Source organism: Zea mays, chromosome 5 (assembly GCF_902167145.1).
Source record: "Zea mays cultivar B73 chromosome 5, Zm-B73-REFERENCE-NAM-5.0, whole genome shotgun sequence".
Lineage (NCBI taxonomy): Eukaryota > Viridiplantae > Streptophyta > Magnoliopsida > Poales > Poaceae > Zea > Zea mays.
This window is the reverse complement of record NC_050100.1, coordinates 172,180,522-172,206,291: the sequence shown is the minus strand read 5'-3', so window position 1 is coordinate 172,206,291 and position 25,770 is coordinate 172,180,522. Positions and strand designations below refer to the sequence as shown.

Sequence of the window (25,770 nt, the reverse complement as noted above, 5' to 3'; positions counted from 1 at the left end):
GCATGTCCAGTCTTCCAACCCTTTCTTCTACACAGGCACATTACATGTACGATGCTTCATCCATACATCTGATGCACCATCGGACCCGTTCGGTACTATTTTGTAGCTCATTTCTTCGCATTTCTTCACTCAGGCTTCTTTTGTCCTATGTCTTGGACTCCGACATGATCTTCACAGGTCTTCAATGACTATTCTAATGTCTTGATTTTTTAGGTGTTAATCTTCTCGATCACCACGTTGTCTTTGTCCAAGTCCACCTTATTTCCTTTGAACCATATTCACAAACACTAGCAAATGTCATTAGTCCAAATAGTTACGTTAATCATTAAACACCAAAAAAATTCAAATTGACTAAAGTCCATCTTATAATATTTCCATTTTTGTGATTGATGACAATACAAACAAAGCAAGCAAATAATCAAATACTAAAAGTAAAAAATGCAATCTACTTGCTAGAATGCATATGCAAAGGCAAGATTCATATGACATAAAGAGATAACAAATGAAAGTATATATATTAAAGAATTTCTTGCCTATGCCAACTATCTCCATATTATGGTATTATGGACTTAAGCCTCCCCTAACTCCATCGACCACATGCTTACTTCTATGGACTGAAACCCATAAAATATACCACTTGAAAGACTTGTAAAATTTTAAAAGAGATATTTTAGTATTTGATAAGTTCTAGGCTTGCTTTTGGTCCTCAAAATTTCCCCCCTTTGAAATTAAACACAAAAAAGAGAATAAAGCACTTAGGAAGGGTCAAAAACTTGTGGTCTCTCAAAAATATTTTCTCCTTAGAAACAATTCTCCTCCTTAGGAAAAAACTTCCCCAATTTGGAAAAAACTCTCCCCTTTTGAAAAACTCTTTGCTTTTGGAAAACTTTAAGTTATTGTAAAGGAGATCACAAAGGAGTTTGACATTTGACTTATATAGACTAAACTTGTCGGCGTTTCGAGACCGGGGGGTCCCTCGGGCCGACGAGTGAGTGCCGCGTGCCCCAGCCCAAATGGGTCGAGCGCGTGGGCGAGCGCGAAGGGGGGAAAGGAGCGAGGCGGCCGGAGACCGGCGTGAGAGAGGTGGGAATCCCGCGGCCTTCGTGTTCGTCCCGCGCCCAGGTCGGGTGCGCTTGCAGTAGGGGGTTACAAGCGTCCACGCGGGAGAGGGAAGCGAGCGGCCCCAAGAGAGCGCCTGCCTCGTCCTCGTCCCCGCGCGGCCAACCCTCCCTAAGAGGGCCCTGGTCCTTCCTTTTATAGACGTAAGGAGAGGATCCAGGTGTACAATGGGGGTGCAGCAGAGTGCTACGTGTCTAGCGGGGGAGAGCTAGCGCCCTAAGTACATGCCGATGTGGCAGCCGGAGAGAATTTGGCACCCAGCTGGTGTGATGTCGTGGCCGTCGGAGGAGCGACGAAGCCTGGCGGAGGGACAGCTGTCGGAGCGGTTGGGTCCTTGCTGACGTCCTCCTGCTTCCGTAAGAGAGCTGAGAGCCGCCGTCATCACAGAGCATGCGGGGCGCCATCATTGCCTATCTGGCGGAGCTAGCCAGATGGGACACCGGTCTTGTTCTCTGCGGCCCGAGTCAGCTCGGGGTAGGGTGATGATGGCGCTTCCTGTTGACGTGGCTGGCCTGCGCTCTAGGTTGGGCGACGTGGAGGCTCCTCCGAAGCCGAGGTCGAGTCTGTCTTCCATGGCCGAGGCCGAGTCCGAGCCCCTGGGTCGGGCGAGGCGGAGGTCGTTCGGCAGAGGCCAGGGCGGAGTCCGAGCCCTGGGGTCGGGCGAAGCGGAGTTCGTCGTCTTCTGGGGCTGAGCCCGAGTCCGAGCCCTGGGTCGGGCGGAGCGGAGTTCGCCGTCTTCCGGGTCTTAGCCCGAGTCCGAGCCCTGGGTCGGGCGGAGCGGAGTTCGCCGTCTTCTGGGACTTAGCGCGAGTCCGAGCCCTGGGTCGGGCGGAGCGGAGTTCGCCGTCTTCCGGGTCTTAGCCCGAGTCCGAGCCCTGGGTCGGGCGGAGCGGAGCTTCCTATGGTGCCTTTGGCAGGGCCTGACTGCCTGTCAGTCTCACTCTGTCAAATGGCACTGTAGTCGGAGTGGCGCAGGCGGCGCTGTCCTTCTGTCAGGCCGGTCAGTGGAGCGGTGAAGTGACGGCGGTCACTTCGGCTCTGCCGGGGGGCGTGCGTCAGGATAAAGGTGTCAGGCCACCTTTGCGTTAAATGCTCCTGCGATTTGGTCGGTCGGTGCGGCAATTTAGTCAGGGTTGCTTCTTAGCGAAGGCAGGGCCTCGGGCGAGCCGGAGATGTGTCCGCCGTTGGAGGGGGGCCTCGGGCGAGACGGAAATCCTCCGGGGTCGGCTGCCCTTGTCCGAGGCTAGGCTCGGGCGAGGCATGATCAAGTCACTCGAATGGACTGATCCCTGACTAATCGCACCCATCAGGCCTTTGCAGCTTTATGCTGATGGGGGTTACCAGCTGAGAATTAGGAGTTTTGAGGGTACCCCTAATTATGGTCCCCGACAAAACTCCCCCTGTGTATATGGATATATATATATATATAATAAGTATTCTATAGATACCAAATAAAATGAAAGCCATATGCATATTTAGAGGGGGTGGTTAAATACTAACAAGTCATTATAGTCTATATAAATGGAGAAAGCATATAATATGTCAAAAGTCATTGATACCAATTTTGATATCAAACGTAGAATGACATCATTTGTAATGGAAGTGCATTGCCTTTCTCCAAGGATTTCATTTTACTTCAACTAGACTAATACACACATGATAAGCTTGTATAGAGTGTTAGTCTCAAAGATATCAAACTATAGAGTATCCTCTCCCTGAAAGTGTGCATACAAGTTTTGAATACCTGTAGGAGACATGAACTTAGAGTTTTAAGGTTAAGATACCACGTAATAGATAATGTCACATAAGCATTTCCTTAGGTGATATTTAAAGTTATCTATAATTGAAGCTTTAGTACATATAAATGAAATGATACCAATTGAAGGTATTTATCATTTTAAGGTATACATACTATTTGTAAAAGAATTTTGATGAGCTATGTGACATGCTCCTAATCACTTTTAAACTATGCACGTATGCTCTAAGGATAATTAAAATCGAGCAACCCACTCATATGGTTATACAAGTATATGCATGCTTAAGAATATAAAACAAGGTGAATAATAATAATAACTAGGTAGAAAAATTAAGCTATGTCGAAGTGGGCGCCTTCCCTTCTTTCCCAACTGATGCTTGGCTGTCGATGGACTCACTAGCGGATGCTTTGTAGCTGTTGCCCTCTACTTGGCGGGCGCTTGATTTCCATGTCTTCACTGGTGGATGCTTTGTCGTCGTTGCTACTGGTTGCTCACATCTCTTCTTTGGTTGGATATTTTGTTACCATGGCATTGTCTACTTTGTAAGCAACCTTTGTGATGTTGTTTCCTACTCTTGTTGGCTCAGTTGGTGTGTTTTGGGCGTTGAAGATAGAGTCACTCTTTCTTTTCTTCCTTTTTCTTGTTTCCTACTCGTAACTAGCTTGGTGATTTGTAACATGTGCTATGAGAGCTTTTTTTGTAGCTATGTCATGTATTCGCCAGTCGCGGAAAAAATCTTGATGTATTGTTTTTAATTTTGAGGTTTCAATAAAACTTTCCATTATAAAAAGAAAATTGGTCGTTCATGTGTGTTTGCTTTTCTCGCGATAACGACCCTTGCAATTTGATGGGTATGCGTCGCCTCGCTCGCCTTTATGACAAGCTAGGTGCTACCACTGAGATATAAGAATCGATTGTGATCGGTAGTCGTCACTGCTGCAGTTGTGGACGCAGCAGCCAAAAGCCTTGACGTTACAGTAAAAAAACTGTATTGGAAGCCTGTTGCAGCAATCGGAGCTATATCGAGACCTCCTGTATATCTGTGGTGTTCAGGTGGCCGCCGACGATGCGTGGCCTATGAAGAATCGACAGCTGTGAAGGATGATACCGTTGCACACTCCGGTGGCCTCTGGTACACACATTCTTGTAGCTTCAAATCAACTGGTGTACTATTTGCTTTAGGAGATTTTTTTCAGACAGATTGGAATAAATCTTGATTGACAAGCAGTGTGTGATGTGCAAAGCAACAACCACAAATGCCTATTGTGCAAAAGTTAGCGGTCCTTTCTACCAGCTAAAAAAGCAAAGAATATGCTTATTTTAAGTGTTTATAGAGCTAATAAGATCAGGAACCGTGAGAGGTTTCTTTTTGAAAGAGCAGGCCTGAGGCCCCCTAATCACAACTAGAGGGCTGCTTTCTTTGTCTCCAAATTATATGCTACTACTATCTAGGAACTTTGGCATAGGTCACTCAAGAAGAATGAGCACGGACCACAGTCCATGAAGGCAAAGAAACGCCGCCGTATCAGGCCTGTGAGGAGCACCGAGCACGGGCGTACTTGAAAGGTACTTACTTGCACGTCATGAAAGAATTATTACAGAGGCGTCGAAATGCTATGCCTGAAAGGATTTTGAGAGGCATGCAAGCTTTGCTACGCATCAGCCATCCCGCCGCCGTATGCTGAGCTGAGCTGAGCTGCGTCGCTCTCGCCTTTTCTTTCCTCGCCATGGTACGTACAGCAGAAGGTTTTGGAAGTTCCTGCGCTATCGTCTGCGAAGGCTGTACCGTGCATTGAGCCCATTAGATGAACTAGGCCCCGAATATTTGACATGTCTACAGCCCATGGGCCCATGGAAAGCACTGTGCCCAGAAACGGAAGAGATCTCTGCGTGTCCATTGTGTAGGTGGTTGTACTCTGATATCACGTACGTGCTGCATTCTAATCACCGTGTCTTCTGCCTTGTGTAGGCAATAATGCAAAAAGACGCTGCAAGCAGTTTGCGGCGGTGGCAAGGGATATCCAGCGGAAAGGCGCGCCGACGCGGCGGTAGGCGGTGGCTAGCAAGCTCCTGTTCGGCGGCGGGCATGTGTCCAGCCTGCTACGCCACGAAAGCATCATTACCCACATGTAATAAGACGTTGGCAACGATCATACATACTGCAGAAACCGGCATCAAAACATAATACCGTGCGAAGAGACCGATAGTTAAGGTATCAGTGCCACACGAGAAATCTCGTTTGTATGTTTCATATAGCTACAATGCAGTCCCTCGAATGACGTCAAACGATAAAGAATCAGATGTAGACAAAGCAGCGCTGGTCGAGTTGATGAAGCGAGCAGTCACGAGTACGCTCCTCAAAAACTTGTTCGTCTGCATACACGTGCAAGTGTACCTCTGTGAATGGTGATTTCAGAGGCCTGCTCTCCCACTATCGTTGTGCTCGTAGAAGGTGAGACGGAGATATGCTATTTGCAATGTGTCTGAGAGGTTGTGTGTCTAACCGGAAGAGCGTACTCCTCCTAGATTCTTATATGCAGTCAGAAGGAGGGGAGAAGGACAACAGACGGTAACGGTCACGCCATTAGAACTAAAAATCGTAGTAGCCATAAGACAGAAAACGAACGGTCATCACTACAGACAAAACGCACGACCGTTTGAATATTCGGACTAAGGTCCGATCTACTACGAGCTACGGGCCCAGTCCGGCCGGCGGCAGCGGCGGCCGACGGTAGCATTGACTATTATTAAATATTAATGGTGTCTATATCACATTAATCCAACATTCTTTGGGAGAAATTTTCATTTTCACGCATGATTATTACCTCCAGAAATGAAGTCATCATCGAAACCCTCTCTCCAATGTTCACGAACAAGTCTTGTCCGGCCCGCCCAATGCTTCTCTCCTGGCACGAAAAGACCACATGAATTGTATCGCTCATTTCCGGTTCTTCTTTTGTGAGGGCATGTTTGGAAACAAGAGTATTGGAGGGATTGAGGGGGCTATAATCCCTTGCTATTCAAAATTAAATAACAAGGGATTATAGCCCCCTCAATCCCCTCCTATACCCTTTGTTCCAAACAAGCCCTGAGGATATCTCGTGCATTTCCTGGAAGCCGAGCTAAAATCCACACGGGCGAAGACTGGTGACCTGACGTCCTCCTGACCCAAGGAATTGTCTCCAGTCAAAGATGCCAAGCCGACAGGCCCGACACTCAACAACAAAATCTGCACATCAGCGCACGCGCCGTGGATAAACTATGCAGTCGCAAGGATTCCATGAATTATGGAACGAACCTAACACTTATTACGCACGCGTAGGACAGTGCGTCGCAAATGGTAGTTTACCCTCTGCCATAAAAGCTAGTGTTCATGTCGATTGCACTTTCTTAATTTTAACTTAATTTATAGAAAACACTAATGGAATTTGTATTTCAAATAATAAAATAATTTTAACAATCTATTAACGATAGTAATTACATATTATATATATTGACTTCTTATATATAAATGATCATAGTTTAAAAAACCAACTAGCTTCTTGAGAAACTATAACAACACGTGTTTTGTTTTGGGACCGAGGGATATTTATAGATAGTACTCCACAGCGCAGAGATGAATGAGACCAGTCGCCCTCTGCCCCAGGCAAAGCTGCAGCTGCAGCTGCCACAGCGGTGACCACGCACGCTGCACCGCACCGCACCGACGGGTGAGACCTGCTGTGTCCACCAACCGTGAGCCCAGCAGGCGACCGACGACGCTAGCTTAGACTAGGAACCAACAATGGCCACGCGCCACCTGCTCCTCCTCCTGCTCGCCGCGCTGCTCCCGGCGGCGGCCACGGCGGACCCGGACGCGGTGCAGGACTACTGCGTGCCGGACACGGGCGGCGGGCGCGGGCGCGGGCGGGCCGTGGATCTAGCGCTGCTCCCGTCCTACCCGTGCAGGAGCCCCGCCAACCTGACGGCGGCGGACTTCGCCTTCGCGGGCGTGCGCGCCGCGGGCAACTTCTCCGCGGACACGGGGTTCGCGGGGGTGTCGGTGACCCCCGCGCAGTTCCCGGCGCTGCACACCCTCGGCGTGTCCTTCGCGCGCGCCGACCTGTCCGCGGCGGGCGGGGTCAACCCGCCGCACTACCACCCGCGCGCCACCGAGACGGCGCTGGTCCTGGCCGGCCGCGTCTACGCGGGATTCGTCGACTCGGGCGGCCGCGTCTTCGCCAAGGTGCTCGAGAAAGGGGAGGTCATGGTGTTCCCGCGCGCCATGGTGCACTTCCAGATGAACGTCGGCGACGAGCCGGCCACGGTGTACGGCACCTTCAACAGCGAGAACCCCGGCATCGTGCGCATCCCGGCGACCGTGTTCGGGTCCGGGATCAAGGACGCCGTCCTCGAGAGGGCGTTCGGCCTCGAGCCGGAGGAGCTCCGCCGGCTCCAGAAGAGGTTCGGGCCTCCTCCCAAGACCAAGACGGCGGAGATGGACGATTGATCGGAAGATCAGGCACTCGCGATCAAGGGGGACATGATTAATTGATTAGTTATATTAAGAGCAGCAGACTTTGTGATCTCTGGAATATATCTCCTTCCATTTGTTAATGTCTGTATGAATTATTTGGCGGTGGACGGTGGTTATCATGGACCGATAATGCCGGTACGTACAGATGGGATGGGCATGTGGGGTTAGGTGTCACATTCAAGTGTCTACGAGATGTTTATGGGTTTATATATATTGTTAATAAAGCAGGCCGACTTTATTTGCTCTGGATGATCATTTTGTTTACGCATGGGAAGTGATCCATCACGCGTATTAGCGTATGTTTGGTTCGGTGTCAACGTGGGATGGGACAGGACCAACCCTGGGTTGACCCCGTCCCTTATTTTTTGAGGGATGATCTCATCTACAATTTTTGAAGAATATTTCTTAACCCTAACTCTGGGTCTCCAAACCAAACATGAGTCAAATTAGAATGATCTCACCCCATCCCTCTTCGTCCTTCCTCGTCCATCCATCCAAACACTACATTAGTGCCCACGCAGCTGTGGTTTTAGGAGAAACGAATAAGTTGGGAGCGCATATTAGAAACGGTTGGATATGATTTTTTTCTGTTATTCTAAAAAAAGTATTGAGGATTGGATATGCTCTTACAAATTAATTGTACTCTGAATTAGTAGTGGGTCTAAAGATTTTTTTTAGCCTCATCCTCAATTCCTCTCCTGGCCCATGACTTTGCACTTCGTGGCCTAGTCCGGGTCCATATAACTTCCTACAAGTGGCCTTTTAAAAATGAAATGAAATGAAGACACTAAAAATTAGTCTTTAGAAACTAAACATCCCGTTAATATTTCTTTATCTATATATCATATATTATATAGGAATAGGAGTAACGATCGCAAAGACATGTCCGTAGCATTCTCTCACTGCACTACAAAGAGTCAAAAAGACTCGCGCGCACAGGAAAAAGCAGGGGGGGAGGAAGAGGGAGAGGGAGATCGACTCGACGACGACGACGGGAGATGACAATCGTCACTCGTCGCCCAGCAGCAGTGACTTGACGATGACGTCGGCCATCCCGTCGGCCATGGGGAAGAGGTGGCCGGCCGTGGGCAGCTCGTGGTAGCGCACCCACGGCAGGCTCTTGCTGATGTGCCTAGACAGCCCCACGGGCACGATGAGGTCCTCGGCGCCGTGCCACAGGTGCACCTTGCCGTCGCCGTCGGGGAACGGGTCCTCCAGCTCCAGCGGGCTCCAGCTCCACTTGCCGAAGCCGACCATCATGTCGCGGTGCAGGCTCTCGTGCTCCCCCTGCTGCCGCGCCTGGTACTGCATGCAAGAAGGAAGAAGCCACAAAAAGGTGAGCGCCCGTCGTCGTCCCTTCGTTCGCGCGCGCCACATATGCTCGTCGTGCCAACAATGTAAAAACGAAACGCATGGGGCCGGGGCTTACGGCGTGGGTCCTGTAGGCGAAGCTGGGGATGAGTTCCATGTCCGCCGGGGACATGATGGCCGGGTTGAAGGCGATGACGCTGGAGGCCGGGAACAGCTTCTGGGTGTTCCACCAGTAGGTGAGCCAGGGAGCGTGGTGCGCCACGCCCACGGCCCACTTGTCCTGCGCCACCTGCACGTTCCAGGCCTCCAGGGACACGTTCGCGGGGAGCCCGGACCACCAGAAGTTGCCCACGGGGCCCAGGATGGCTACGCCGGAAAGCCTGTGCGGGATGTACTTGAGGCAGCTCCACATGATCTCCCCGCCCATGGAGAAGCCGGCGAGGTAGAACCTGTCGCCGAGCTCCATGGCGTCGGCGAGCTGCTCGATGTCCAGGGCGACGCTCTTGTCGGTCCTAGCCGGGTGCGGGTCGCTCTCCCCGTACCCGGGCCGGTCGAAGGAGAGCAGGTAGACGCCCAGCTCCCGGGCCAGCTCGGGCGACACCCGGAGCACGTCGTACCTGCACGAGTCGAACCCGTGCATGAAGACGATCCTGTACCTGGCCTGCTCCCTGGGGACGCCCGACTCGTGGTACGCGAGGTGCCTGCCGTCCTTGAGCCTGATCCTCGGCGACGTCACCGGGGGGCCGCCGGGCGTTCCGGGGACCCTGGGAGCCGGGGCCTGCAGCTGCCGGTACAGCAGCGCCACCAGGAAGACGAGCGCCAGGCGCGGGAGCCTCTTCATGATGCCTGTGTGTGTGTGTGGCCGCAACAAGTTGCGCCGCGTCGTGTTATTACGCTTTGGAACCATCGCTGACATGACATGACATGCACGCCGCATGCAACTTGTTCTTTTTTTCATTTTCGTTCGGGAGGAAACACGATTAGTAAATCCGACAGTATTTGGCAGAAGTCAAATCTGGTGTGCATTTTGTGGAGTATTCGATTGCTACGTACTCCGTATTATGGTGCGCACATAATTCTCTGCTGGAGCAAGCAACTGGAGTATAGCTAGCTATCGGAATGCCTTAGCAACAACTGGAGTCAACGCAGAGTGTCGCCGTCTCTCGCCGACGTCTCTTGGCGGGCCGAACCAGTGCGGCTGAAAGCAACAGGCCGGTTGCTCAGATTACAAGGCGGAGAGACGAACCGTGAACGCCGGAACGAAATGAAAGTGTCCCTTTCGCGACCTCAAAATCAGATCGGAGGCTCATTGGTCGATCGTGCACAAGTCCAAATCTATATGACGACACGCGAATGGGCAAATATGGCGCAATGCCTGATCTACGTTTTGCCGTACTTGGAGTAAAAGGACACACGCAGCAGCGTAGGACACTGGACACGACCCATGAATATGACTCGTACATGTAAGACATGAGCGCATAAAAACAAAAGATCGGCACTCTAAATAAGTCACATGAGTGACGCTTGTAACGCAAACTTTTCATGACTTGTGCTGGTCAGAACGACAACGCTAACTTTTCAGTAGGTTCCAAGGTTGGCGTAAGGAGGAAATAAGGGCGTGTTTCGATTCATCTCGTGAACAGTTTGTTTAAGGCTTGGAGCAAATAATAAATTTGGGGGGACTGAGTGGGGGCTAAAATCCTTTACCACTCCATAAGGGCTTGTTCGGTTAGCTCTCAATCCATGTGGATTGAGCGGGATTGGATGTGTTTGAATTCCAAACAAGTCAAACTTCTTCACAATTTTTTCCAATCTCATCCAATCCATGTGTATTGAAAATAACCGAACAAGCCCTAATTAGTTTTGAGCAGTAAAAGATTTTAGCTCTATCAATCTTTTCCTCCCAAAGGAGTCTTTACGGTTTCGCGCTTTTTTTAATTTGCACAAGGTACACGCATGCAGCCGTAACTAGGAAACATCAGTTTTCTTTAAAAAGAAGTACACGAGACATTTCTTTTTTTTAAAAAAGAGATGACGGTGTTGCAATATCTCTGGCGCAAGTTTTGTGTTCTCTCCTTTCCTCGCCATCTTCACTGCGAGAGCGAGACAAGGACCGGAACCGTTCCACACGGGAAACAAGCAGCCTGGTGTAGACTGGGAAAAAAGGCCAAAAACTGGGCACTACGACTACGACGAACGTAGCGGTAGTAACAGTGGTAGGACAAGAAGTCCATGAGATATGATACCGTCAAGCAATATAGTTGAACCCTGTTCTAAAATAAGGAACATGAAACAAGTGCTGCTGTCGTTTATAAACTGTTCAAATTTTGATCAAATATGTATATAAAAACATTAACCGGTACTGTTTCATAATAATAAAGTTATTTAAACGTATAGAAAGTATGGTATAAATGCTACAGCGACACTTATTTTGGAAACCGACGGGATAGTATATAATAATAATATACAGAATGTCACATGGGCACAGGGCACTTAAGGCAGAAACATTGGTTTATTAACACACCCACGTGGACGTGGTCAAGAAGAAACCAAGAGTCACGGATGAGCATGGGGCTTCACGCCGGCGTCGCATGCGGTGTCTATTCTATTGGCCCGGAGGGCGGAGGTGGAGCCTGGGCCTGCCTGGTCGGCTGGACTCTGGAGCGGGGCCTGGCATGACATGATTCAGGTGTGTATCCAAACTCACCCGATCGCCGCCACTCGATCATGCAACGCATGCATGCGTTCGACAGGATCCTACTTGTGGTGACAAATCCTTTCTCGTTTAATTGCGTTGTGTTTTATTTACGTTATTTGTTACTACCGACGGCGACGAGAGAAGAAAATCTCCGAACAGACACCGAGCACTGCATGGGAGAAGGAGGAGAAGAAGAAGGGGGAAAGAGAGGCGTACCGGATTCGGATGACTTGGGCGGCGGCGCCTTGCCGCCGGCGGACGGCATCTTGCCCGAGTCAGCAGCCATGGTCGGACGAGACGGTGCCGAGGAGGAGGGCGGAGGGCGAAGGGCCAGGGCCCAGGGGCCAGGGGCCAGGGCAGCAGCAAGATCGGCCCTCGAGTGGCTTGGGCGGTGGGACGGTTAGATCGGACGGGTGGAGAGGGAGGCGACGCAACCAGAGGCCATTTTATAGCGACTAGAGAAGCCACCCCAACCGCGACTGCCTGCGAGACGATGTCACTCTCGAGCTCGGCTTTTTGTGTCGTGCGTGCCTGGTTTTACCGCAGGGCAGAGCAGAGCAGAGCAGAGCAGATTGGCTGGCGAGGCAGCAGACCTGACCATGGACGGACGGTTGGGACACCACGCGACATGTGTCTGACCATCCCGAGTCCCGGACCCGGTCCTCCCGTCGGCGGACCGGCGGTGCCCGCGCCTCGTCTCGTCTCGTGGCAGCAGACGCAGGGGAAGGGAAGGGAAAGGGTGGAAGGCCAAGTCCAAGCAAAAAAAAGACCCGAAACGCACGCGCAGCGCCGGCTCCTGCCCAGCGCCTACGGAATTTCGGATTGCCGGCAGCGGCAGCCCCCCGGCGCCTCGCCCCGCCCCGTGCGTCGACCTTTATTTGACAAACGCAAATCATTTATTTATGAAAAAGGTTATATTAATCGACCCCTTGTCTGTTTTGTAACAAATGTTCAAAGATGAGAGAACAAAGGCAACAAGAATCTATACCACCGAATTTCGTGGCCTCGTTTTATTGGTGTTGGTGAAGTTCAATGCTCAAATTTCTACCGCTAGCGTGTGTATGGTTGAGATTCTCTGCCCAGTGAAGAAACTAACAACAATAACAAGATATTGTAATAAGTCAGACTACCCATGTCGTAGTGACGGGCGGTTTGATATGGACGTTACACATGCATGCAATTTTGTGCTCAATGTGACATGTGTGTATGGGAGAACCGGCCGGGTAAACCATATAAGCAAAAAAAAAACGCAAAGTCAGAGAACGGTAGATTAGCACAAGTGGGGTGGAGAGAGTTACATGTATGGAAGGAGGGAACACACGCCTTCATGGTGACAACATTTTAATTATTTTAACAAAGGCGGAGAACTGATAATGTTAACATAAATGAAAATAAAAAAAATGCTATCCTTCCTCTTCGGGTCTAGTTTGAGTAATCTAGTATTGATCTCAATTCACTTGTATTGAAGTGGATTAGATTGTAACTTAAACTAATTTATACCCAAAATACCTCAACACATGTGGATTGAGCTCAATACTAAAGTACCCAAACAAAGCCTTAGTGTCTCCGTGCCTTTTGGCTGTTGATTAGCCCCCTCGGTTGTCTGTGTCGTTTTTTTTCTTCCGTAAGCTGTGAACTCGTGCCTGTCTCGATTGCTTACAAGCAACTACAAAAAATAACTGTAACTCTTCTTTCAAAAAGACGTGCGTTGTAGGTTCCGGTTAAAAAAAACTCCATCGTATTCGTAGGCCTTACATTACAGTACTGCATGTCATAGTTCAAAGATGTGTATCGCGACGGCTGACGGCTCTGTTGCCAACAACACAACAGTTCAGACCAGTTGCCCAACAGCAGTTCAGACTGGTTGAAGATTTTCCAGGCATGCCGGCATCACGCTCCCCTACTTGTCCCCGCGTACCAGTCAAGAAAATCTGACCGATCGATGGCATGCATGCATGCCAATTGGAAACCATCCTGCTGACCGGCCGGCCTGTACTGACGACGACCTTCTTTTAGGACTGGTGTTGGTGACCGTCTGAACCGTGCTTCTAGAAGAGGAGGAAGGGCCGAAGGGGGCACGCACGGGTCGACGCCGGCGTCGAGGGGGCCTTCTCAAAGTCGCAGGGTGAGCAACGGTGGCAGTTCTTATTAGCACAGACTTTTGAACTTGATTGGGAGAAGAAGAAGAAGCCGTTCAAACTTCAACTACCAAGGCCAGGAGCGAGGAATCGGGGTACATCATTTGCAGGGTTAGTAGGTTGCTTACGACCATATCCACCTAAGTTATAGGTCACCCCCCACATGTTTGTGGAGTTGTTTTTATATATTTATTAAGCTACTACTTCTCATTGTCACCCGGCGTGACACAGCTAAACACAATAGTATTGCTGACCGCGGAAGCGGATTGTTTTCGGACTGCTACAACTGTAATGCATATAGACAAAATACACTATAAAGATAGTAGAAGTGGTACGGATCAAAGTCAAACGAATAGGCCACCCATAGGGTCATGAGTAAAACTGAAATAATATCAGTCTCGAGAATACTATGAAATTAAAGCGTATAATGATCTTCACAAAATCAGCTTTGCAGTCAGCAATTCTTCCTTTTACTGAACTTCCTGCATGACAAGTACAACTACATTCTTCATTTTTTTTATTCAACTATCCAAAAACGTTGCAAGGAAGACATCTGAAGATTGTGAAGGAAATACATAATATCGTTCCTTCAGGCACGAAAAGGCATTTTTGTGTAAAACATCTCGATATGACTACTTTCGGTTGAAATAACTGAACACGTAGATCTCATTTTGCTTTGGCGTCAGGGGATAAACATTAAGAGCTCCTGACCGATTCCATATGTTACACACCGAAATTGAATCCTGAAGTTACTTTGCAGAAGTAAATTGTTGATCCTTCTGGCGCCACCAATTTACTATGATAGAATCAATAATGATCTGCAGAGTATTGCAGACATTAGAAATGACCCTAAGATAAAGCAAGTGACATAGCAATAATGTCTTTGCAATGAGAACCTGGTTAATGTGTGCGGCAACACAAGGGATGACCAGAAATCCAGACTCCCCGAACGCTCCTCCAAGCTGCTCAACCACAGCAACCAACACTGGCAACGTTTTCTACAGGAATAAGAAAAAAAATCAGCGAAAATATTTTCATGCCATGAAAGCAGAATAACAACATCACCTTTACCTACTAGTGTTTTGGAACAATTTCAGTAACAAATTGGATTCAAACAGATATTTTTGGCCATGGAACTACTAGAAGTGGGACAACTTTGGCCCTCGACCATGTTTCAAGGTGGTTTACCTATATATGTGTTTTCCTAAAATAATAAAAATATGGTTCATTCTCGAAAATTCATAAATAATTCATATTAAATTGAAAATTAACAAAACTGGTACTTGATCTCTTTCTAGAAATACAATCTATCTATTGGTGTTCTATCTGTGGGTCGGGTTCTCTTTGCTGTCTTGTAACCTTTTTATTTTATTTTATTTCCGCACTTTTACCGGCGGCTTGTATCGGTCTATTTTAAACCTTATTTTTCTTAATATAATGATACACAACTCTTCTGCACATTCGAGAAAAAGGGTTACTTGAATCTTATACTTGTTCTTGTACCTATTGTTTTATTGCTCGTAGAGTCGTAGTTACAACTGTTATTTGTTTAAACTATCATTTTCGGATTTAGTTTACGTTGATTGCTTGATTAGTTGATTGCATGATGTTTGAGCCCCTGCCTTATTTGAAACCTATTACCTAGTGATGCAACCAAACAGTAGCTATGCAATGCCGGATCTATATGTGGGGGAGCATGGCATTTGCGAGGTTGGCATCATCTTTATGATCGGAATCCATTAGATCCTTTCCATTGATCTCTTCGCCTAATATAGCGCAAAATGATAGCTTTTTAATAAATAATGGTCATGACTACGAGCTGTAAAACACTAGAAACAGGAGCAAGATCCAAATAAAGTTGAGCATCAATATATATTAAAAAATCATAAAACGTGGTTAAATAAAAAATATGAAACCAGTACCATTTTGTTATATATATATATATATATATATATATATATATATATATATATATATATATATATATATATATATATATATATATATATATAGGAAAAACCAGATGTATGACAAAAGTTGTCTGGTTTTAATGGTTCGATGGCCATAGATATCTGATTTTGGAGTTGCATGGCCAAAATCAGACTCGGGCGAAGTTTGATGGCCAAAAAAAAGACTTGCTCCTTCCAAGAAGGTTTCCAAGCTGCTTCTAGTCCACGTATCTAGTAGGTTACCTATATGGTTACCCAAAACACTGTTTTGCACGGTAGACTGCACTGTTCGCAGAGTGGAGTTTGAAATAGAAAATATGATAGGAGATTAGATGGGTAAGCTGTTGGAGATAGTCTAACAGATGGGTGTCCATTCTTGTGGTAACTAGGCCAGCAATGGACAAAAGCACAGTAAAACATTCATTGCGAATCCCCTATTTGGTGGAAAAGTGAAACCCCCTGAAAAGCATCCTAGTAGTCGCCACCGTTCTGAAAACATCCTAGGTGTGGACCGTGTGGTAATGGTTAGCTAGCAAAAAAACACTTGTCTTTTGCTTGCTGGTTGACTAAGCTCAGCCTTGGACATTAAGAGGTTGTTTGGTTCTATACCTAAGGTGCCAAAAATTGTCACATAATTTTTCGCCACACTTGCCTAAGGTGCCTAAGGTTAGGCACTCAAATTATGTGCCATGGTTTGTCACACCTAAGGGAATCTTGCATTCTTGCCACACTTTTACAAGTCGTTGACGAGTAGGACATACGTAGAAGGGGAAAAATCTTGCCACAACTGTGGTTTCAAACCAAACACATGCCTAACTTGGTTAAACTTGTGTAATCTTAGACGTGGCAAACAGTGGCTGCAAACCAAACAACCCCTAAGTTGGGTTATGTTAAAAGTCCCCTCTAAACCACCCACCTCACACTACACACTACACCTACACTGCAAATGGTCCTCGGCTAGATGCAATATCAAACAGGCCTACCATATGGCCAACAACAGGAATTTGATTTGTATTATTTACAAGCTTCCTATTTCTTTTAGTGATGATAAATACTGACCTGACTGGCCACCAAAATGACTGCTCGTGCGTACTCTTTCTTTGCAAAGACTGACTCCCCTTTCTGTTCAAGACGTGACAAGATCGCCAACATTGCAGCATTGAAAGCCAGCAGAGCAAGATGAAGAAGCCTGTAAAAAGAAATGTACTCATGTTAGATATTAAGGTGTAGCTGCGGACACAACGCTGCAGTTTATATTGGAGGCAAAGAAAAGACTAAACAACACCACTGACAAGCAAAGAATCAGTTAAGAACAATTGAAGAAGGGTAGTCCCCATTAGTTCTTTTCTGTTTTGTCGGGACAGGGAATATTGGCTCAATCCTGACTGATGGTTATTTAGTAAGGCTGTGAAATTGGAGTAGCAAGTGTTACAATCTAATGTGAAACCCAGAACAAGACAGCAACAACAGAATAAGTATACAGTTAGCACTACTTTAACATGGCAGAAGACACTGAATAACAGTAGCCATCTGGATCAACATCTTAGCAAGCGTGCCTATCAGTAAAGTCGAATGTTTTGGGGAAAATAGTTGTGTACTCATGCATCACACTGAATGTTAGGTTGAAGTTAACTCTGTAGGAAAATTTAGAACATAAAGATTCTCATGAAGTTGAAACAACAATAATAGTTTGATAGATAATTGAGGAGAATAGCAGTTCAAGGCTTCAAGTACAATGCTTGTGCAGTAATCAAGGCAAAACATAACAAAAGCATGAACTTTTTCATAGATGGAGAAGTAGGAGAACAAGAAAAAACTGGATTAATCTTCATCCACCCTTAAGCATTTGATTCCACATCCACATAACAAGATATACAAACATTCTCACTGTGGTAAGCTTAGATGGTAAACGTACACTCCAATAGTAACGGCAACAGCAAAGGATTTTACTTGAACAGATAAGATCAGTGGTCTTGATCTACTTACTTGAATCCATGGAACCTGTCAAATGAAATGTTTCAGAACTGAAGTCCATAGATCACAGGGACAGAGCATGCATGCAGACTTGCAATATATTGATGCAAACTACAAAAGCAACATAAACTGAAGTGCAACACTAAATTTTTTTCTCCCACACCAAAACGCTCTCAGTTATGCTATATTTGAACTTGAAAGTTGATTTCTGTAGTGCTCTTGTTATATGATTGGATCAACACAGAGCCCAAATACTCGCTAATGATAAACTTAATCCAGGATAGGTTTATGCATGCATCAGTTTCCCTCTTGTACCCGCTTCGCCAAAAGGGATGGGTAATTGGGCTGGAAGCAGTGAAGCACTATATATATGGACCCAAAAGCATGACATGCTGAAGGACAAATCAAGGGAGCTACAGAGCAAGTAAATAACATGTCAACTGGCATATGTTCAAATTAGAGACATACTAGGCTGAGGAGAACAGCACTTGCAACTGAAAAGCCTTGTCGATTTCCATCAACAAAATCAGCAATACCTAGATAAGAGATAAATGAATGATAATTAACATTAATAACCTGGAGTGACTGTCAAAAGGAAGATATTAAACTTTGCACACCTTTTGAGGTTTCTCGAGCAACCTGACAAAGAACAAGCCATCATAAGTGTCTCCAGGAAGCTTCAGATATTTCAAGATGGCACTATAGTCTTTAAGGAAAACATGGGGGATATATGGTGAATTTAATTATTTCTTGTTTAAGAAACAGAGGGACTAAATTCAAAATAAACAGAACATTATAAGCACTTAGGGTAGAGGAGTTCAAATTATACTTTGCATATTGTAGTCAGATGTGAAAGGGCATCTAGTTGAGTTGATTAGGTGGTCCGAGTAGCACTCCTTAGGTCCTGGGTTCGACTTTCCGTGAGAGCGAATTTTAGTTGTGGTTAAAAAAGTCCTCTCATCTGTCCCACACCAAAGCACAGGTCCAAGGTCCGGCCTCGGTCAGGCTACGGTGCCGCTGTGTCTGGGTGGGACAGGGGTTCGAGGGGGTTTCTCGATCTGTGTTTCTTAATATAATGTCATGGGGGGTGTCTTAGCCCCACAGGTCGAGTTTTTTATTTATATATATTGTAGTTAGGTGGTTCATGGCTGATAATCTACTAAAAGAAATGAATACTTGCCTAAATTGTGCTCCTAAACATTCGACAAACAAATCATGCTTATCAGTTGATCATAGGCCTGTTTGGTTCAGCTTTTTTCTGATCAGCTTTTCTGAAAATCTAGCTGTGGGGAGAATCTGGCTGTGAGGAGAATCTGAGTATCATTACGATTACGTGTGGAGGAAGATAAAGTTGTTCATAGGGCTCAGGATCTAGAAAGTGACGGATTCCTACTATCACAATGACTCAACTGATTATGTGTTTATGTTGATTTTGGATGGTTTTTGCCCCAACGAATTTTATAGAAGCTGTCTTAAAAGCTGAGCGTTTGGCAGTCCGCAGCAGCTTTTGGTGACCAGAAGCTGCCAGAAGCCGAAACAAACAGGCCCCATGAAAGGTAGTTACATGAGATTCAGAATAAGCCCTGTTGTTTTTACATCCAAAGATTAAACTGAAAGGAGATCTGAACATAATGGGTGCAGTATTATTGTATTGAAATGAAATAGTAAGGTATGGCATGGAGTACAAAGATATGAATAACCACATACCTTCCCTATAATAAGAGGGATTAGAAGGCTGGTGACAAGACTTTTGAATAATTGCTCAGTAGGCAAGGAAACCCCAACACCATTGCTAATGTATTTTGCAAGAGAAAGAGGTACCTGATTCCATGATCACAAAGAAGAATGACCAGATTGCTCAGCATAGAATGTTTTTTCACCTTTCAATAAATTATTTGTACATAGAAAAAAGGCTCATTCATAATCTAGACAGTGAACCGAACGTTTGAAATTAAAGGTGTAGTTCATTTCACTGGAGCAAGCCTTTGATCAGAAATTACTTTATTAAAAATTACTAATAAAAAATACTCAGCAAGTTTCAGATTTTAAGTCGATTTAGCTTTGCCCTGAGTCAAACTTATCTAACTATTTGTTATGGATCTAGGGTTACGGAGGTAGCACGAGTGGTAGGTTTCGGGTCCAGGACCAGAACTCCGACGCTTGGGCGCCGTCGGGCTGTTGGCTGGGGAGACGTGGTACTATTCATGCAGATGAACAGTACCGGCGGCCCTCTGCTCGAGCGTGAGCTGCTCCCCCTCCATCACGCGGCGGCTGCAGTCTGTAGAGGCCCCCCCTCCAACACTGTTTTGCAAAATATAAATAGCATATAGTATATGTATGTATGCAACACTCTGTCTACTCTTCAAAACTTCCTCCACGCTGTTTTGCAAAATATAAATAGCATATAATATATGTATGTATGCAACACTATCTCTACTCTTCAAAACTTCCTCCACGATCTTATCAGACCCATTAGTTTCTGTCTTCCGCAGCTATCCTCCCAACCCACTAGGCCACTACGACAATGTCCCTAGGACATCTCTTGATCTTGCCTTGCATACCTAGTCAAGAAATCTTGGGTCCGTCACTGAATCAGTGTGCTACAACTAGTGTACTATTGTATTGCAGTCCTGCTACAACTGTATATATTGATATATGCATATGGTCTTGTTATAGGTGGACGACTAGGAGTCGACTAGACTCGACAAATCGAGCAAATCGACGACTAATCACGATTAGTCACCTTATCGGTGCTCAGGCGACTAGAGTCGACTAGCCGACTTTAAAACCTTGCTCTCAACAAACTACTAACTGATAACCTTTCTAAAAAATCTCAACTAATCTTCTTATCCTTTGACCTACGCCCCTTGCTACTGCTCCTTGTCTCTTATCCTTTGACCTGCGCTCCTTGCTGCTGCTCATTGCCGCAGCCCCCTTGGGCTCTGGCAGGTCCTGACACTATTTCATTAGAACAGGCCTTTGACCAGCAATTGCTTTATTAAAAATTACTAGTAAAAACTGACACAGTTTCAAAATTTAAGTCGTTTTGGCTTTGTCATGAGTCGCTTCTTGCTCCGTAAGGAGGCTGTTTTGTACTGGCCTTTCTTGGCCTCTTTTTACCTCTTCTTAATACATTATGAGGCGCAGTTCTCCTGCGCTTTCGAGAAAAAAATAATCAAGTTTATAGAAAAATATATTTAACATTAACAATATTTTAGTTTATACCAGTTTTTTTGCATGCTTGAGGACTGGTGGGTCATACTCAAATTTCATAAATTATCATATCAGTAGATAACTGGGAATTCATTTTACATGTAAAATAAAAAAGAACCACATGATCGCAATCACACTCGGCTTGAAACACAAGAAAAATAACGTATTGCTACCATCAGCTGATCAGCATTTTATTTCCAAGAACTTTGGAATAAAACTTCATAACTATAAAAAAACAAAGTTAAAACTGTAATATTGTATTGGGTTAGTTAATTACTTATGTCAGTTGCCCACAAACAAAAATTACAGTAAAATTTTGCTTACAATTATAATGCCAAGTAAATTGGATGCAACTGTCATTGCAAGAGCAAGTGCAGAGTTACCACCAACAAGCTGCATGGTGGTAAAAATATTTTGTTAGATTGTAATGCTAGTATAGCTATATGAGAAAATATGTGGTATTGCATGTTAGCAGATAATAGGGGTACGTATTAAGTAGTACCTGTGTTAGTGTGACTCCACTTGATAGTGTTGTTGGCATGCAGCAAAACATAGCTAACCCTGTAAGATGCCAAAAAAACAAGCTATAAGGAGCACAAAAGTATGAGTTAATCGATGGCAACAAAAAATGGTGGAATGAAGACAGAAAATCCATCATGAAAAGCAGGCATGTGCTTGACCCATATACCAGTGATAAATTCAGGGGGGAAGAACTGAACTTGCATAATAAACTGAGCAAGAAAGGGTGTAAACAGCAAAATAGATCCCTGCAATTATATACAATAATATAATACATTAGCAAACTTATTGCAGGTGCTGGGTGCTCCATTGATGACCAATAGAAGTATAGGAACTGAAAAAAATAATCAGAAAGGCAATTAGCACTCCTGGTAAGAAATAAATGCCAGAAAATCAATGGCATGGAATTTCCTTGAATTATGCCTTGGATCAAACGGCAGTGAGAACTTTATTCCAACATACTTATAGTTGTGCCACAGAATGATATTAGAATAGGTAAGGGCATGTTTGGTTTGTTGCCTCAATTGCCACACTTTGCCTAACTTTTTTGCCCAAGGTTAGTTATTCAATTTGAATGACTAACCTTAGGCAAAGTGTGGCACATTTAGCCACAAACCAAACATGCCCTAAGTCTGGCAGCCACAGAACAAACATAAGGTCATACTAGTCCATATAGTCCAGCAGGCCAAGCTTCTAACGCTGCACCAAGCTCCCTAGTGCGCAGGGTCAGTCCTATGCAGCCAAGAGGAAGCTATCAGCAGAACACAGAAGTAATACTGTAATAGAACAGGGATTCACACGAATAGGGTTAAGCAACCGAACCTGAGATAACGAATATCCCAAAAGTGCTGTACTTTGACAGGGAGTATTTGTGTGCAAGGCATCCAAGAGTAGGATCTAGAAGACCCAATATGATCCCACCAATGAGAGCTTATCAATGGAAAAGACACAAATCAGTCCATGAAAGTTCAAAACCAGAGGTATTTGCATGTTCTTGTCAAATACATAGCGGTAACGTGAAAGCAATTCTAGACATAGGAGTAGCCTCTACTGGCACCTTCAACTTTTCAACAACAGATCATACTTGATTTACACTCCAGAAACAAACCCATCTCTCTCTAATCCACTATGTTTCTGCTTAGTAGAATTTCACGATGACAAAGATGCAAAGGCTATTTTGGATTTGGAGGCATTGAAGCATTGTCAAATATGCCTAGTTTGGGTCGTGGAGTACATAAGTCCAACCGCACAATTAAGACAAGCATCGCATAATTGACATTACATACAGAAACAGCAGTACAAAATCGCCAACAGACCATAGATATCAAGGTGGTTAACAGGTTAGGCACAAGCTAGGATCGCGTACAAGCGGGAACTCACCAAGCGGGAGGAAGTTGCTACGCACGAAGCCGAGCAGGGCGGGCCCACGCGTGGGAAGCGGCACAGCGCGTTTGCCTCCATCGCCACTGACCTGCGGAGCAAGTAGGCGTTTACAACTTTTTTTCAGGCAACTAGGCATTTACAACTGAATCGAAGCATGGCCCAATGAGTGTCAGAGAATCCGAGGGGGTTCGATTTGGTTGTTACGGGCGAAGTTCCACCGGTGGTGGCGCGCAAAGACCACAATCGGGGAGGCGGCGCGGAGGCGACGGCGTGCAGTGTTGGGCGCCGACGGAGGACGTCGGCACGGAGGGTGAGGACAGATGGGCGGATCAGGGAGGGATGGTGGGTTATCATCGCGGAATCGGAGGCGGGGGCGACAGCAAAGGGAGAACCCCGTCCCCGTGCGCGTGGCTACCAACTGAAAACCGGACTGGAGAGTGGAGGCTGGGCTCCACCGTGGATTGGGCTAGAAACTAGTCCTCTCTCTTTGATTTTGGTTTTGTCTCTAAATTAAAACTCAATCGGAATGATGTAGTGAGCTAGAAGCATAGACTTAACTGAACATTGAAAGAGGACTAAATAAACAAATACAAGTCTGTCTCTACATGATTCTCTATATATTATCTGTTAGTTATATTTATGATGTGATTGATTTTAATAACATCCCATTTTATCATGAAGTTTTGTAGTTGTCTCTTGTGTATAAAAAATCGATTTAAATGCTCAAAGTTGTGCGTACCTTTAGAACATATTTGGTTGCTAGTTTTATGTGTGCTTGCATCGTAGGGTGCAAAGAGCTGATGTTTGGTTTGTTGTGAGCTTGATCTAATTCCTGCGAGATATATATCTAGCTACTTGTCTAAAGCTATAGAGTCAGACTCGTCTTAAAACATCTTAGACCATGCTTCATAAAACACAAATAAAACACCGGAGCCAGGATCCAGTAGCCCTGGCTCTCAAAGCCAGACTTAAGCCAGAAGTGAACCAAACAATGGACCCTCTTCGGTAGAGCTCTTGGATCAACAACTCACACCCTACTATATAAAAGCACTGGTTTCCACGGTTCTGCAATCGTCGTGTTTCATCACTTTCTTCTCGCTTTATACAAAAATAAGGTAAAGTTTGTACCTAAATAGGTTTTGAATCTTGATTGTTGGCTCTATATTTACATCCACCTGACCACCTAACAAACAAACACACAAAATTTTTTATGCTTTATTAAAACAAAGTAAACTCATGTAATATATAGAAACTACAATAATGTATGGGCATTTGACTAGTATAATATAATAGCTTAGTTGACTATCACGAAGTGTCCAAACCCCCAATCATATCTAAACATGGTAGATTAACTTTTAAGATAATACTTAATATGTATCTTTTTATTTATTTGTTGCTTATTATTAATATAGTTTAGATATGTTTTGAGTGTACATGTTGGTAACATTTTTATATAAAAAATTTGAAGGGTCTCTATTTTAGTTTTTATCTCAGTCCTCTAAACCCCAATGAGCATGTGAAAAAGCATATGGAAACATGAGCTATAATTTATAGAAACAAAATATTGTATAAAATATAAATTAAAACCAGACGAATATGCTTCCTATTTTTCTTTTACGAGAGAGGGAGAGAGAGAGCGGAAGAAAGCTCTTTTTAGACTGTCTCCAGCAACGTCCTCTATATATATCCTCTATATCCATCCTTTACAGTCTTCTCTAAAAGATTCCATCTCCTATATCTATTTTCTCTCCAACAACGTCCTCTAAATTACGTCCTCTATATGTAAATACCTATATTAAAGACATTTTAATTTTTTTAATTTTTGTACATACGTATTTGTCATACTCTCAAATGTATTGTACATATTTTAGTTTTATTAAACCGGTTGTTTAAAGTATTCAAATAGATAGAGAACCGTTTAGAGAAACTCTACATATAGAGAATTCAGCAGCGTCCTCTAAATTTAGAGGACCGTTTAGAGGACGTTGCTGGAGGGAGTAGAAGACGTCCTCGTCCTCTAAATTTAGGGTACAAAACCCTTTAGAGCTCCTTGTTGGAGCTAGTCTTAGAGCTCCCGGCTTTGCTTAATTTTTTGTAGCTCGTCTCTGTTTTTACATGGAGAAGCTAAAAGTCTTCCGTTTAGATTTTTTTTTTGAAAAAGCTACTGAAGAAGCCCTCACAAAAGCTCTCTACCGAGATGATGATATTGTTGTGCGGAAGTCATGGACGACGACATCAGGCTATACGCAATCGTTATCTCTAAATTTTTCTCCCTATATCATTTTCCCCTCTATTTTCCCTCATATTTTTTCATCTCCCGCAGCGGTTTCCCCTAAATACTCTCCTATACCCCACTACAACTATAAAATATCATTTTCTATATCAACTATTAATTTTTTATCTACTAACAATTACTCGTGGACCCTCAACATAGTGTTTAGGGTGATGAACAGTAACACGCTATATATAGGGAAAAGAGAAGGGGCCCAGCGCGTAGGAGGCGCTGTAGGGGGCACCGCTGCGGCCGTGGAGTGCCCCCTACAGCCGCCATGCAATGAAAGGGGATGCCGAGGGGGATGCGTTGCGCACAGCCTTAGGCTATCCGCAACCGTTACCCCTAAATTTTTCCCCCTATATCACTTTTCCCCCCTATTTGTCCCCCTATTTTTTCATCTCCCGCAGCGGTTCCCCCTAAATACTCCCCCTATACCCCACTACCACCATAAAATATCATTTTCTATACCAACTATCAATTTTTTATCTACTAACAATTACTCGTGGCCCCACAACACAGTGGTGTAGGGGATGAATAGTGAACCCCTTGATCTGGGGGACTCTCGCTGCCACCTCTATAACTGTAGCGCGTAGGGGGCTCTCTAGCGTCAGCCGCTGCGCGCGTAGAGGCCCCCTACGCAGGGGAGAGGGCACCGTGTTGTGAACCGCTGCGCTCAGTCTTATGAGAGCTCCTATGTCGAACTATTTTAAACCTAACTTCAACGATATATTTTATGGTAGTATCAATATACTATAAATATTAATGCTTGTATTTAGTTAAAATTAATTATGTATGTTTATTTTTTAAAAGTGAAAAATATACCAGAACAAGTAAGAGCATCTTCAAGAGAGGTTCTAAACATGGTCCTATTTTAAATATAGGGCTCAAAACCATAAAACATCCTTCCAACAGGACCCT

General features: G+C 45.1%; 3 protein-coding genes and 1 long non-coding RNA gene across 8 annotated transcripts; 2 read left to right on the top strand and 2 right to left on the bottom strand.

Moving 5' to 3' along the window:
- The first annotated feature begins 6,492 nt into the window (after positions 1-6,492).
- Positions 6,493-7,639, top strand: LOC100283161 (uncharacterized). Its single transcript, NM_001156063.2, has one exon. The coding sequence runs from the start codon at positions 6,661-6,663 to the stop codon at positions 7,363-7,365; it is 705 nt and encodes a 234-aa protein (NP_001149535.2). The 5' UTR covers positions 6,493-6,660; the 3' UTR covers positions 7,366-7,639.
- Positions 7,640-8,189: 550 nt separating this feature from the next.
- Positions 8,190-11,794, bottom strand: LOC100284064 (uncharacterized). The gene is made up of 3 exons (NM_001398972.1): positions 11,618-11,794; positions 8,822-9,549; positions 8,190-8,697 (listed from the first exon to the last, which is right to left on the bottom strand). The coding sequence occupies exons 1-3, from the start codon at positions 11,685-11,687 to the stop codon at positions 8,401-8,403; spliced, it is 1,095 nt and encodes a 364-aa protein (NP_001385901.1). The 5' UTR covers positions 11,688-11,794; the 3' UTR covers positions 8,190-8,400.
- Positions 11,294-14,249, top strand: LOC109939966 (uncharacterized). Its single transcript, XR_002262440.3, has 2 exons — positions 11,294-11,392; positions 13,418-14,249. It is a non-coding gene; the product is annotated as an uncharacterized lncRNA (long non-coding RNA).
- LOC100194346 (probable sodium/metabolite cotransporter BASS4, chloroplastic) lies at positions 13,916-23,040 on the bottom strand. 5 transcript variants are annotated; one of them, NM_001309896.1, is made up of 14 exons: positions 22,782-23,040; positions 22,575-22,665; positions 22,017-22,124; positions 21,859-21,926; positions 21,364-21,442; positions 21,178-21,236; positions 21,000-21,068; positions 19,170-19,283; positions 18,080-18,101; positions 17,931-17,998; positions 17,404-17,489; positions 16,548-16,677; positions 14,436-14,537; positions 13,916-14,357 (listed from the first exon to the last, which is right to left on the bottom strand). In NM_001309896.1, exons 1-14 carry the CDS (start codon positions 22,929-22,931, stop codon positions 14,289-14,291), a joined length of 1,215 nt encoding a protein of 404 aa, NP_001296825.1. In that variant the 5' UTR covers positions 22,932-23,040; the 3' UTR covers positions 13,916-14,288. The 5 variants fall into 5 exon arrangements, 3 of the variants coding, with proteins under 3 accessions (NP_001296825.1, XP_020408682.1, XP_020408683.1); XM_020553093.3 differs by having other exon boundaries at positions 21,178-21,528; positions 22,782-23,030; XM_020553094.3 differs by having other exon boundaries at positions 16,548-16,610; positions 17,475-17,489; positions 21,178-21,528; positions 22,782-23,030.
- Between the last annotated feature and the right edge of the window lie 2,730 nt (positions 23,041-25,770).